This window comes from Stegastes partitus, unplaced genomic scaffold (assembly GCF_000690725.1).
Source record: "Stegastes partitus isolate 25-593 unplaced genomic scaffold, Stegastes_partitus-1.0.2 Scaffold224, whole genome shotgun sequence".
Taxonomy (NCBI): Eukaryota; Metazoa; Chordata; class Actinopteri; family Pomacentridae; genus Stegastes; species Stegastes partitus.
This window is the reverse complement of record NW_007577955.1, coordinates 115,386-129,499: the sequence shown is the minus strand read 5'-3', so window position 1 is coordinate 129,499 and position 14,114 is coordinate 115,386. Positions and strand designations below refer to the sequence as shown.

At 42.4% G+C, this 14,114-nt stretch overlaps 1 protein-coding gene across 1 annotated transcript in view; it reads left to right on the top strand.

The window, feature by feature from the left end:
- The window catches only part of LOC103356830 (regulating synaptic membrane exocytosis protein 2-like), a 58,421-nt gene that overhangs the window by 41,516 nt on the left and 2,791 nt on the right, over window positions 1–14,114 (top strand). Inside the window, exons 18-24 of the mRNA XM_008281129.1 lie at window positions 733–900; window positions 2,343–2,452; window positions 9,531–9,553; window positions 9,637–9,734; window positions 10,597–10,778; window positions 12,349–12,484; window positions 12,822–12,934. Coding sequence (XP_008279351.1) covers window positions 733–900; window positions 2,343–2,452; window positions 9,531–9,553; window positions 9,637–9,734; window positions 10,597–10,778; window positions 12,349–12,484; window positions 12,822–12,934 — 830 coding nt within the window. The remainder of the gene's footprint in view (window positions 1–732; window positions 901–2,342; window positions 2,453–9,530; window positions 9,554–9,636; window positions 9,735–10,596; window positions 10,779–12,348; window positions 12,485–12,821; window positions 12,935–14,114) is intronic.

Below are 14,114 nucleotides of genomic sequence, written 5' to 3'. Positions count from 1 at the left end.
TGCCAACTCTCTTGATTCCCATGACAGGTACTGGGACTATAGCAAAAAAGAGCAGCAGCAGCAGCAGCAGCAGCAGTAGTAGTAGCAGTAGTAGTAGTACTCGCGTCAGCAACAGTAGCAGTAATAGTATCTGCAGAGTAGAAGTATTCTCATCTCCATGTATGTTCTTCTGTGTAAGATACTTTAATGGTCCAAACACCACCTGGACAAACCACATGATGAATGGCAGCTGTGAGGACTACAGGTGAGCCCTGGGAGCTCTGGGTACTGTAAAGTGAGAGGACGACAGCAGGTTCTGATGTTCTGGAGTTCTGACGTCTCTTTGTTCTTCAGTCAGGACTTCATCCCCGACTTCCCCTATGAGCCCGAGGCCTACGATGAGGAGCTGCTGAGGTAAACAAGCAGACAGTCGGACAGTTTGACTGACAGACACCTGGACTTTCAGACAGACAGTTGTAGGTGTAGAGGACAGGTGTAGATATAGATGTGTAGGACAGTCATCCATCATCACCCATCATCCTTTGCAGCGTCTGTTCTCTCACTGAGGCTTTCTGGGAAATACAGTGCCAAATTCCAACAGGTTTTCTTCTTCTGTGGTTCCTCCAGTGCCTTATGCATCCTGAATTACAGCCCTCCACATGTGACGGTACCCCAGTCACCACGGTGATATAACTAATTAACCCACCCCTCAGGCGCAGTGGTTGTCATGGTTACAGTTGTGGTGATGTGCAGGTACAGCCGGGGGATGGACCGGAGGGATTACTATAGCCGCTCCCGCTCAGCCGACCAGCGAGCGATGGCCGACCGGCCTGTCTACACGCGCTCGCACTCCACTGACCGAGCCGACTCCGCCTACCTGAGGTCTGGACGCTCCGCCCCTCCCTCACCTGCCCCGACTAGGTGACCTGAAGTCGTCCAATCAGAAAGCCGCTGCGTTTCCATGGTGTTTGCTGAAGCATGATGTCTGAGTGCACCCCTATTCTTTTACGTCATAGTAACATCACTCCACTCTCAGTTGGATTAACCTTTGTTTTCTTTTCTCACATGTGTTTTACACCTGTTTTTTCATGTTTGTTTGTTTCACAGCATGTTTGTTTTTTGCTGATTTTGCTGCATGAGCTCCTGAAGAGTTTTTGTTTTCTCTCAGAAACCTGATTCTTGGATGTTCAGTTTCCTCCAAACTCTGATTGGGCATTCATAGAGCTGCACAGAGAACTGAACATCTAGAGAAAATACAGATGTTTGTCCTGATGTTGGTCCAGTTGATATTGGAGACATTTTGAACATATTGCTGCAAAATTGTTGGTAACAATGTCAAAACTACAAGATTTGTGTTCAGGCTCCACCCGTGTCACCATAAAGTTGAGGCTACTTTATGCAAATCAGGATCATTCTGCACAACTCGCTGCCACTAAAAACTCCTGACAAACTTACCAGTGGGTTTGAAAGGCATGTTGTCTTTAAATGAATCACCAAAATGGCATTGTTTGAGCATTCTCAAACTTTCAGTTTTCTGATGTTCCTGGAATGTATCATGTGAGATTCATGGTTCCATCCGGAAAATAATTTTAAGCTTAAAATTGTATATTTCATCAAATAGATTTTTTTTCTACATTTCTCATTTAAAAATTCTTGTATTATATCCTATAAAAACAGGACCCAGGGAAAATAAAACATCCGTGATCAATAATATCAATGCAGCATGGCTCAAAAATAGCATAAGTAAGACAGACTCAGCACTTTTTTTCTCACTTCATATGTTTTCAGAAACACGTGTCAATTACTTGTTTTTATCAAGGAAAGCTTCCAAATTTTGGTCCGTTTTGAAATCAGAGCGGACCATTAAATGTTCGTCCAATCAGGTGCAGTCAGTGTTTGTTGTAAGAGGGTGGAGCCTCTATGTTTTCATTTTTGAGTAGTGATATGCCCATCCAAAGTCCAAAAATGCCCCTGTGGACATGAAGCATTACACTTCTCACCTGGCATCAGTTATGTACAGGTGAGACAATGCAGGTTCTGATTGGCTGAAATTATGTAGCTGTTGTTGATGTGACAGCAGAAGCCAAAACATCTGGAAAGAATGCAAGTCAACAGTGCCGGAACAGATTCTGTATCAGGATTCTTTGTGCCATCTTTTCTCTCCTGACAAAATCAGATCAATCCCTGTAACCATGGAGACAGCTGATCGATTACTTGATGACAAACAAAGCCCAAAATCTACAGAAACAAACGTCTACTTCTAATGAATATGACCTCTTTGACTTAACTTTGTCATTTGACCTTTGATCTTACTCTCCTCCTTTCAGGTTGGTAGTTTGATTCCTGTGTTTTTTTTCCAACAGGGCAAATGCTCGAGGTGGTTCCACCCTAACAAGTCCAACAGGAACGCCGGTCTGCAGCCGCCGAGGTCGCCAGCTTCCCACCGTCCCACCTAAAGGTGCTCCAGACAGAAGTAAGAACATTACAGACGCTAGACACCTGCATTGCCTCCGACTGACCAGTCAGCTGCTGGCAGGGCCCACTTACATGTCACTTTTGTGTTTCACAACCAGCAGACCTTTACTTTAAACTAAACAAACTTTAGAAATACAGGGATTTGGTTCAAATGGCGACAGTAAAAATCTCTGACATCAGCCCCTGACAGCTTCCTGTCTGCTGAAGGTAAAAGCAGTAGCTCAGAGACGAAGAGAGCCGATTCATCTTATAGTTCATATTAAAGTAACTCTTTTCATTGATTTGTTTGTTTGTAGTCTGGTTTTCTGATTTCCATGAGTTTGATCTGAAGGTGATGCTGCTTATAGTGTCTCTAAGTGTAGTGATTGTTTTTTTTGTTTGTTTTTTTTAATGATAAAAGTGATGTTGGGTGACCTTGAATTCTGAATGAAGACGGCAGGCAACCATTTTTAATGAACTTTTCTAGAAAACAGACAGCTACAGTCTTCAGATGTTACTACGTAGCTGTTGTGGGACTGAAGTTGTACAAACTTTTCAACCGGTCAGAAAAAATTAGCAAGTTTTTGAATGATCTACCATATTTGTTGTTGAGCTGTGATATGAACACTGCTGTTTGTAAAGTTTACACTCGTCCTTTTGGCCGTCTGTTTGACCAAAATGCAGCCACATCGACAACTTCTTTGACATGGTGTTTGTGTGGTGCTGATTTTAAGTAACTGTTCAATAAATGCTAAAAAAAAGTTTGATATTTCAAAGTTGTGAAACACAGGGGTGTTTACAGGCAGTCCGTTCCTCCTGCCACTAAAAAATAACTCCTTGTTAAGTAAAGCCGGAGATTGACCAACCAATCCACCCGAACACCTGGATAATACAGACCTACTATGTATCCCCTGCATAAAGATAAAAGTAGGCAACTGCTTAGAAGCCCCAAAAGCCTCGACGTTACTCCATACCATTTCTGGGGGGTTTTTTTGTTTTTTTTTTAATTCAATTAATTTGCATATTTGTTGGGAATCTTATCAGGTAAATTTTTTTGTTCTCACAGGACAAAAACGTGGCAGTTATTATTCCAAATGAAGGCAAATTATTCAACCAATGTTTCAAAAAGCATAATTTTTAAGTGGAAATACAATTTGATGACAACCTTAGGAAATTTTATGCAAGACTTTCTCAGCTAATTACCTCCAAAAACCTGAAAACGTTGTAGCTGTTGATCCATTATAGAAGAACTTTGAAGCTGCAACCAACAATTATTTTAACTATCAGTACATCTGACAATTATTTTGAATTAATCTAACTTTATTTGTAGAGGACAAGTCATGCATTAGGTCTTGTAATTCCAAGTGCTACTAAGAGTATGATTTAAAGTAGACAATACAATTTACAGGAAGACGAGCGATAATTTTTAAAAAGGAACATGAACATTACTGGACCCCTGCTGGACCCCCTGTAGTTTGCCTACCGAGCTAACAGGTCTGTGGATGATGCAGTCAACTTGGGGCTGCATCACATACTGCAACACCTTGACAGACCACAGACCTACGCAAGGATTCTGTTTGTGGACTTTAGTTCAGCGTTCAACACAATCATCCCGGATCTCCTCCTGCCCAAACTCCCAAACTCAGTCCCACCCCCCACCTGTCAGTGGATCTCCAGCTTCCTGACAGACAGACAGCACCAGGTGAGGCTGGGCAACTTCCCATCCAGCACCTGCACCATCAGCACCAGCGCCCCCCAGGAATGTGTTCTCTCCCCACTGCTCTTCTCCCTGTATACCAATGACTGCACCTCTCACACCCCTCTGTGAAGCTCCTGAAGTTTGCAGACAATACCACTGTTATTGGGCTCATCCAGGACGGTGATGGGTCTGCTTACAGAGAGGAGGCAGAATAGCTGACTGTCTGGTGCAGTCACAACAACTTGGAGCTTAACATACTCAAAACACTGGCGATGACAGTGGAACCCCCCTGCATTCCTCCTCCTCACCATCCTGAACAGCACTGTGGCCACTGTGGAGTCCTTCAGGTTCCTGGGCATGACCATCTCCCAGGACCTGAGATGGGAGACCCACATAGACTCTGTGGTGAAAAAGGCCCAACAGAGGGCCTGTACTTCGTCCGCCAACTGAGGAAGTTCAAACTGCTACAGGAGCTGCTGAAACAGTTCTACTCAGCAGTCACTGAGTCTGTCCTTTGCTCATCTTTAACTGTCTGGTTCGGTTCTGCTACCATATCAGACATGAGGAGACTGCAACGGACAGTCAGGACTGCTGAGAGGATCATCGGTGCCCCCCTGCCCTCCCTCCAGGACCTGTACTCCTACAGAGTGAGGAAAAGGGCAGGAAAAATCCTCACGGATCCCTTCCATCCAGGTCATCACCTCTTTGACCTGCTATCCTCCGGCCGGCGCTTCAGGTCTCTAAGCACCAGAACATCCCGGCACCGGAGCAGCTTCTTCCCTCAGGCCATATCCCTCATGAACAGTCAGTAAATCACTAAAGACTCCTGTTGCACTCTTCTGTGCATTACTATTACATGTGCAATTCCTCAACTTCAGGTGCAATATTGTATTGTAATTTAAATCTGTTTCCTACTTTATTACTTTGCTTATTTCTCTTCTCATAGTACTTTTTATTTACGTAGTACTTTTATACTTTTTATTTCTATATTTTTTCTTGTCTTGTTATTGTTGTGTATCAGCGTCATTCGCCATGGCAAATTCCTTGTGTGTGCAAGCTCACTTGGCAATAAAAAAAGCTTCTGATTCTGATTCTGAAATTACAGCATATTTACAAGTTAAAAATGTACGCCACATAAAAGTCAGGCTTTTACAGATACCCACACTCATGTCCTCCTTCGTATGCGTTTACATTGGACAGAATGTCTGAAAATAGTGGAATTTGCGCCTTGAAGATGGAGTTCACGGCTTCAAATGCCTTGTTTCAGCTCTTGAGTTTGCTGTCACAGAAAACTAAAACGAGCAAATATTCACATTCCTGATGCTGCTAACAGAGAATGTCTCCAGTGAATAATGAAGTATCAATTTATGAATTGATAGATTAACCTAATACATCCGCTGTTGAGTGATAGTTCATTTCAAACTGACATGTACCATCAGGGGTAACAGGAGCTCTTCAAGGACCTCCATGTAGAGACATCATAGAGTAGATTTTGTCCCCAGACGAGCTCCTGGGGGTCCCAGTAGTCTAACACTGAATTATGTTTTTCAGATGGAGGAGAACCCTCTGACCATGTGGAGACAGGTATTGATTTACCACCTGTTTACCTGCTTAGAAGTAGAACAGTTCTCTCCCTCTGTAGTACTTTAAGATAACCTTGTAGTGCCTGTAGCAGTAGCCCTGCATTGATTCAATATTTGACTAAGAAGTGTAAGAAGAATAAGAAGCGTGGAAGGAAACATGGCTCATGAGTCTTGTTGTGGGTAATTCTTGTACATTCAGGTTCAGATGGCCTCACGTCATCTCCAAGCAATCTTTGATCTGATGCAGATTTCATAGATAAATCACCACCGTTCCTGGAATTCCTAATGAGTAAAACTGAAAATGCGATTGGTTCACGTTTGAAACAGGTCATGTGATCATTCATCATCTCATCTTGTTTTCATGCATCTCTCATCATCTCATCATTTCCCTGCTGACCATCAGTTTTGACTGCGCCCACCACAGGAGCACCAATGGCAACAATAACCCCTCCCACTCCACATCATCAGGTCCCTCTTCCTGTTAATCACCTCCCACCTCCTGTTATACGAGTCCAAGCCCCGCCTCCTCCATCTGTCCAACCCCATCCACCTCCTGCACCTGCATCTGTACGAGCACCTGCACCTCTACGTGCACCCGCACCTGCACCTCAAATCGCAACCACGCCAGCACCTGCACTTGCACCCTCATCCTCACCCGCACCTCCAACCACACCTGCACCTGCACCTGCACCTGCTCCAGCTCCAGCACCTGTCCAAGCACCACCCCCTGCACCTGCACCTGCTCCAGCACCTGTCCAAGCTCCACCCCCTGCACCTGCTCCTGCTCAGCCCCCAGCTACTGTCGTCACACAGCCACCTCTTGAACCCAGCCTGCCCCCTACACCTACTCCAACACCTGCCCCAACACCTGCCCCAACACCTACACCCACCCCCTCACCAGCCCCGCCCCCACAGACTCCAGGTGTGTACAACACAGATTTGATATGTATATTCAGTGTAGAACCAGTAGAACTCATATCTAGGATTCATTCTCCATCCTCTTTACTATTCATTCATTCATTCATTCATTTATTCATTCATTAATTCATTCATTCGTGTGTTCATCACGCTGACATTCATCACATCACACCTGTATGTGTCAGAGCCGGACAGACGCTCGGCGACACCCGGAGGGACCAGAAAAGGCAAGTCCAGTCTCAGATGAATGTGATGATGTGTTCAGGTGATCCTCAGTTTGTAAACCTGCACTGTTGTTGTTGTCCAGGTGTGTGTGGATGACAACACTGGGGTTTATTCTACTGGTTAACCTGGTTTACCTGGTTTGATGTCAGACGGATCACCTGAACAGAGTCTTGAGTGTCCCTGTAGTCTGACCAATCACCTCTCTCTGTCTGCATGACGTAGAGGTCACATGGGAGGACCAACAGAAGAAAACAGCCAATGGTATGGTGTCACCAGTTAGCCACACCCACCTGTAGACAGGTGGTCTCTAGGTCATGTGACAAGTTGATGGTGAGATGGGGATTAAAGGAAGTAGAGTGAGTTTAGTTTTAAGTCTCTTTATTCCGCTGTTCATTTAATTCTCCATCTTTCCATCCATCCATCATCCATTTATCCATCTATCCATCCATTGATCCTTGGGCTTAGTTATTAGTAGTATTAGTAGTATAAGTTGTAAATACTTGTGAATAATAACAGTTTTTTAGGACTTTTGTTAGTTGTGTCTTCATTGGTAAAAAATAATTTCTTCCTGATTACTTGTTTGTCAAAGTTCAGATTTGGAAAAAAAACGAAATGTACATTATACATCAGTAATGAGTACATCCCTGTGCAATATCACTTAACTGTTAAATGATTCCAAATTGCATCAGCTCTCAATAACGGCATTATTTCTAAGCTGAACAGTAGAGGATTTTCTTGTATAAACAAACAAAAAACAAATACAGGCCCCAAAGTAGAAACTCAGTGGACATTACACCTGTGTTCACTCACTGAAACTAAACCGAGTACACCTGTGATCCCCAGTCAGCCTAACTGCATGAACATGTTTATTAAATGAGCTGTGAAAAGTAGAACCTTCTCAGTTTTGGACCTATGGGCTGTGTCTATCTGCATGTCTGCATCATGACTCCACATGGAAAAGAAATGCCAGAGGAACTGAAAAATCTGATGTTGAGACTTCACAAAAATGGAAAAGGATACAGGAAGATAGGTGAGCAACTAGAAATCAGTGGAAACACAGTTGGAGCAATAATTAGGAGGTATAAAATGAGGCATAGTACCACTAATCAGAGCTGCAGTTGTCCTTTTTTTTAAATGCTTCAAACATAATGGAACCACAGTACAGAGAGAATATGTGTAGAATAAAATAACAGCCACAGCAACTATAGTGAAATAAAATAAATTACAAAATGATTATGATACTTTTTAAAAATGAGTTATAGTCACTGTACATGCAGTGTATATGTTTTCTAGATACAATCAAGGCACAGGAAAATGGTCAGTTGTCCTCAGAATAATGTTCCCTGCACTTTTTAGTTTATACCTGCCCTGACCCAGTTATAAGATTTAATACTGTATTATTGTCCAGCATTTTTAAAGTCTGTATAATGAACCATGCTGCCTCCTGCTTGTAGTGTGGTCAGGATATTTTTTTCAGTGTTGTGTAAAGCCTCCTCTAGGGTCATGAAATGGTCTCCACAACTAAAAAGCAGCATTATTTAAGATACTTATTATCAAGGCAGGCCAGCCAAAGTGCTAGTGTCAGTGGAAGTGACAGTAGAATAGAACTGTGTCTCATCTGCATATTGAACATTTTTTGCACAAATTATGTGATGTAATTGAAGCATTTGAACAGAGAACAAAACTGGGCCCAGAATCAAACCCTGAGGTACACCACAAGGATATTATGTAGCTAAAGAAATTAAGCTGATAAATACTGACTATTGAAATAAACAGAGAAATTATATCAAATAATGTATAAATTAAACGGTTGCATGGTGCGTTCCCTCTAATTATCAATACAACTGTTATGGGTTTCTATTGATTGCTCTGCAAATGAAGGACAGAATCAACCAAATTGTGGCTAATTTGGCTTTTTTTATATGTAATGACTGAGTCTGGAATCTGTACATTGAACAAACATTTAATGAAGTACTGCCCACCCCTACACCTCCGCGTATTTATCCCTCCATCCGTTTTTCTATCCGTCTGTTATTTGTGTGATTTAGAGAATTGTGAATCGTTTCTTGTCGGGTTGACTTTTTTCTTTCATCCATTGTTTTTGTTTGAAGGGGCGGTGGTACCAGCAAGCACAGAAGGTAGAGACTCTGTTTCCATCTATTTTTAAATTTCCTCTCTGGGCTGCTGTGAGTTTAAACTTAGTTTTTAGCCTTTGTTGTGTTTTCATGGCTACAGATGGTTCTCTACTGTCAGCTGATGTCAGACTGAAGCTCTGTTCAAAAATTTTAAATCTAATGTTTTGTATTAACATCACGTCACATGGTGCTCTTTCGCTTACGCTAGTCGATCGGTGATGACTCTGGGATGTCAGTAAGATGATGTTGACCATGACGTCACTGCTGCTGTTTGTAACATATTGACATCATGTGCGTTTTTATTGTTTAACCAAAAAAATTCTCATTAGGATTACACTACCGTCCCTGCCGAGTCTATGGGAGCATTTCCTCTGAGCGTACTTAAATACTTCATCACAGTGGCATCACTGTGCAGAGTGCCAAACCTGACACTAACCAAAACTACGACATCTCAGATTCTAACCAAACTGTCCACTGCCAAACATATAGCATTACAGAGCACTGAATTGAACTAATGCTCCTCTTGTGTGTCCACAGGTGTGATGAAGGACCCTACAAAGGTGAGCAGATACCTCAAGAATACATTACTGTACATACCTGTGATGTCACACAGCTCACCCGTCCACCTGCCCTTTGTCTCCAGATGAGAGACAGCCTGTCCTTCAAATCATCAGACAGCGACGTCAGCGATGTGTCCGCAATGTCCAACACCTCTGAAACCCGAACTATCCGCAAGATCAGGTGAGGACAGAAATCAATCACATACCAGGGATCAGTCATAGAACAGGAACTGATCACAGAACACACAGCGTTAGAATGTGTCTAGTGCAGCTTCATGTCCCATGATGCATCAATCATCATCCTGCATGTTGTACTTTCTGTTGTTGATTTTAAAATATGGTTTGGCATGTTGTGATGTACATACATAGTAGTAGCATGCCGTTTCTGCTCACCCTTCAAGTCAGCATGTTTCTGTTAGCATGCATTAACTTCCTCTCCATCATTCTGCATGTCTCGTTTGCGTGCCGCTGTTCACCCCTCTGATTGGCTGAAACAGTACAACAGAATCTGTGGAGGGCCAATCAGCGGAGGTGGGGGCGGGGTCAGAGGGAACACAGGAATTGGTGGGTGAAGCAGAGGGCGGAGCAATGCTGCAGAAGAGCGAATCAGTGGACGAACCAGAGGAGGAGAAACCTGAGCCTGCAAAGTAAGAGCATGACCATTGACCTGTGACTCAAGTCAAACCAGTCATCATAGCAACAGCGGTGATGGTGCCCACTTCCTGTGTGTTTGTGTGCTGTCGTGATGTGTATATGCGTCTCCTTCTCAGGTGACTGACAGGTCCTTTTACCCCTCCCTATCAGTTGACAGACAGATCGTTTGCTCCTTCCTCACAGATGAGAGACAGGTGCTTTTCCTCCTCCTTCTAAGTGACAGATAGGTATTTTTGCCCCTCAATTCAGGTGACAGACAGGTGTTTTAACCATTCCCTCTCAGGTGACAGACAGATCTTTTGCTCCTTCCTCACAGATGACAGACAGGTGTTTTAGCTCCTCTTCCTCAGTTAACTGACAGGTGTGTCTATTTGTTTCTCCTCCTGCAGGGCAGCACCAGCTGGCGCTCCTCTCACCAAGTCCTCTAGTGTTGGTGGGGAGATTTGTTCGTTGGGAAGAAACGATGACGATGACGACGACAAGAAGCGTCGCTCGAGCTTCGGAGCGAGGATGATGGGAATGGTCGGACTGGGAAAGAAGAGTCAGAGTGCCTCGCAGCTCAACCCAGAAGGTCAGTTTCAGGAAAATAGTGACCCTTGTCCCTCTAAACTTCTGACAAAATTAAAAGATTGGATCTGAACTTTTTTTCCTTCTGTCCTCCCCCATTAATCTCTTGGGTTTATCTGCTGTCACTGTATATAAACCTGTGTATAGAGTAGTTCATTGCGAAACTTTAACTACATTTTTCTGCTGTGTGTTTTCATTTAAGTAGGAGTTTCCATGCAGGACTTTTAATTGGAGTGGAGCCACTTTAACACTTTTTCGGATACTTCACCATACTGACCATGTATCTTTCAATTTGTTCCTCTATATTCCATTTTTGACTCATGCTGCATTTATTTTATTGATCCGGAATGTTTCGTTTTCCTCTTTCTTGTCATCTCCTCTTTGCGATGTAAAAACACAGCCTGCAGTTCATCTAAAAAACTAGCTGAATTTTATTATGTGACAGCTGAGTCAGCTCAAAATTTTTGGTTTATTACAGTATTCAGAAGGATATGCAAACGTTTTCTTTTAATGACATGAAGGTTAAAGATGTTTTGATTGAATATCATGATCAAGCCTAGATTTGGTCAAATTTGTGACTGAATGTTATACATAATGCGATAAAGGACCACTGAAAAGTTATATTTTTAAAAATTCTTTGTATTTTTACAGTTTATGACTGATAAATTGTATTTTATTTGGAAAATGTATTTAAAAGATAATGTGCCTTTAATATGCTGGCTGGTTTTTGGGGTTAAGAGGGTTGGAGGCAAAACTAAATGACAATAATCTTACAATCTTATGTAAAATATGAGGATACTTACTGTCTTCAAGTGAAATCTGAAACGCTTAAGCTCCTAAATAAACAGATTACTCCAGCAGCCAATAATATCTGCTCAGAAGCTGATTGATCTCTAAGAAGCATCTTCCATTCAGTAACCTCCTGTTTCTGTCACACATTTAAACACACCTATGGTCCAAAGTCATCTACAATCCTAAGAATCTGACAAGAAGAAAGAACAGACTGAAATCTGCTGGCAATAGCCGACAGTTATAAAAAGAAGGCTGATGTAGCATGATCAATGTTAATGTTACCATTCGTCGGATATCTTCCAAAGGAGCAAGGATTAATGCTGACTGTAGGGCCACAGATAAGAACTATTTTTATTGCTGATTATTCTGTAGGTTGTTTTCTGAAGAAGTTGTTTGGTCCGTGAAATGTCCGAAAATGGTGAAAAATGTTGATCTGTGTTCCCCAGTCGAAGATGCCAAATGTGTTGTTTTGTTTACAAGCCAAAAATATTTTTTTTACTGTCGTAGAGGAGGAAAGAAGCAAGAAAATATTAAGAAGCTGCAATCAGAGAATTTAGACTGATTTTGTTTTATGTTCACGTGCACAAACTGTTCAGCTTTTCTGCATTAACAATCAGCTGAAATCTGGCTGAAGCCTCTCAGCTTTCTAACTTATTTTACCTGAATGGTTGTGTCGCCTCCTGCTGGCAGGATGAAGATACTGCAGATACTCAATGTTGATCAACTTGTTCTGTATTCACTTCTTCTTCTCTCTGTCCATCTGTCTTCCTTCATTCATCCAGAGGAGGAGAAGAAGAAGAAGGTGGTGAGACTTCCTGTCCAGAGGAGTGTAGAAACAGGTTTAGCGGTCGAGTTTAAATCTCGCTTCACCCGACAGCCGAGTCGAGACCCAGACGCTGAGGATCCCAAACCTGGAGCGTAAGAGTCCCTCCTTTTTCCCCACCACCTCATTTTATGGTCACTTCCATTTTTACATTGTGACTCCCACCTTTACTGTCACACTTTATAAAAAGTCTCCTACCCTGTTGTCATCCATCACTCCTTGTTTTACACTGTTAATTTTGTCATTTCTTTTCAATGTTGCTCTCCTGTTTGTCTTGCTCCTCTTTTTAATCTGTCAGTCTTCTTTTTACTGCTCTCTAAGTCATTTCTAATGTGTATACTTTCTTTTCTCTATAATAACACATCTTTTACACATGATGTTCAATATTTGCTCTGTAATTTGGACTTTTTTTGTCGCTCTCTATCTCTTCAGTCTTATATTTCCGGGAGTGAAATTGGCAACAGACAAACAGTTCACTGGTTTCCTGGAGGGATTAGGCCCCGCCCAGCTGGCTGGACGGCAGACTCTGGCCACACCCCCAATGGGTAAGGACGTTTGTCCTTGTATTTAGTGTATACAATAACTACATGAATACATTTGCATTTGCACATCAGAGTGTAAATTAAAATTTATAATTGATCATACTTAAATTATACATGAATAAATTGTATCTCTGTGTAGATTCTCAAGTCATCACGGTCATGGTATTCCTATGAGCTTTAGCAAAAAAGCAACGGGACGGCTCTTTTTCATTCTTGAAGATGTTTCACATCTCATCCAGGAGGTTTCCTCAGTTCTTACAGACTGATGAGTGTTAATGGCCCATTAATGACCCAGGACTCATATGCCTTGAGGTGTGAATGGTGGTAAAACTGTCTGGCAAGGGGTGACTCAAGACTCAAGATGTTAATGACGATGAAACTTTCTCGGGAGAGCTGTTAAGACTGCATTGAAAGTACCTGATAAGTGGTGCTGTAAACCTACTTCTCTGTTTAGAGATGGCTGTTCAAGTTTAACATTGATGTGTTCCTTCACTATTCTCTCAAACCCTCCATCTTCTCTGTCCAGAATGTGGACATTACAGTCCTTAAAGGAAGGTTTTTCATCCTTCAGATGCAGGTGGACTGTTGAGTCTTGTCCTGAGGAGCTGCTCTCCTGTGTTGTTGTTTAGTCTTTCCTATATATAGATCTTTGCACTCCTTGCTGCATTGGACTGCATATCCAACATTACTCAGCTTGTGTTTGGGTGTTTTGTCCTCAGGGTGAACCAGTTTTTGTCTCAGAGTGTTGTTGGGTCTGAAGTACACCAGGATATTATGTTTGAAGAAAAGCCTTTCACTTTCTCAGACACATACACTACTTACAGGATGCTGCTCCGCCTGTACTTTTGTTCACTGTTTGATGCTGTGCTGTTTTTTTGTGGATTGTTTTGCCGGCTTCACGAGGACCCAGATGGGATAGCAAAAGGTTTTAAGTGTGTTCTCAGTATGTACAGTTTCGGTAGGGACATTCTTAGCCTGATGCTGTGAGGTTCTGAAAACCCCCAGCTTATGCTTCAGTGGGTGGTGGGTGTCAAATAGCAGGTACCAGTCTGTGTTTCTAGGTTTCTGGTAAACTTCAATGTTAAGGTTTCCGTCCTTCTCAGTGTACACAGAACAGTCAAATAAGCTTGTTTTTCCTGACATCCTACTTTGTGAACTTGATATTGCTGTCCACTGAGTTGAT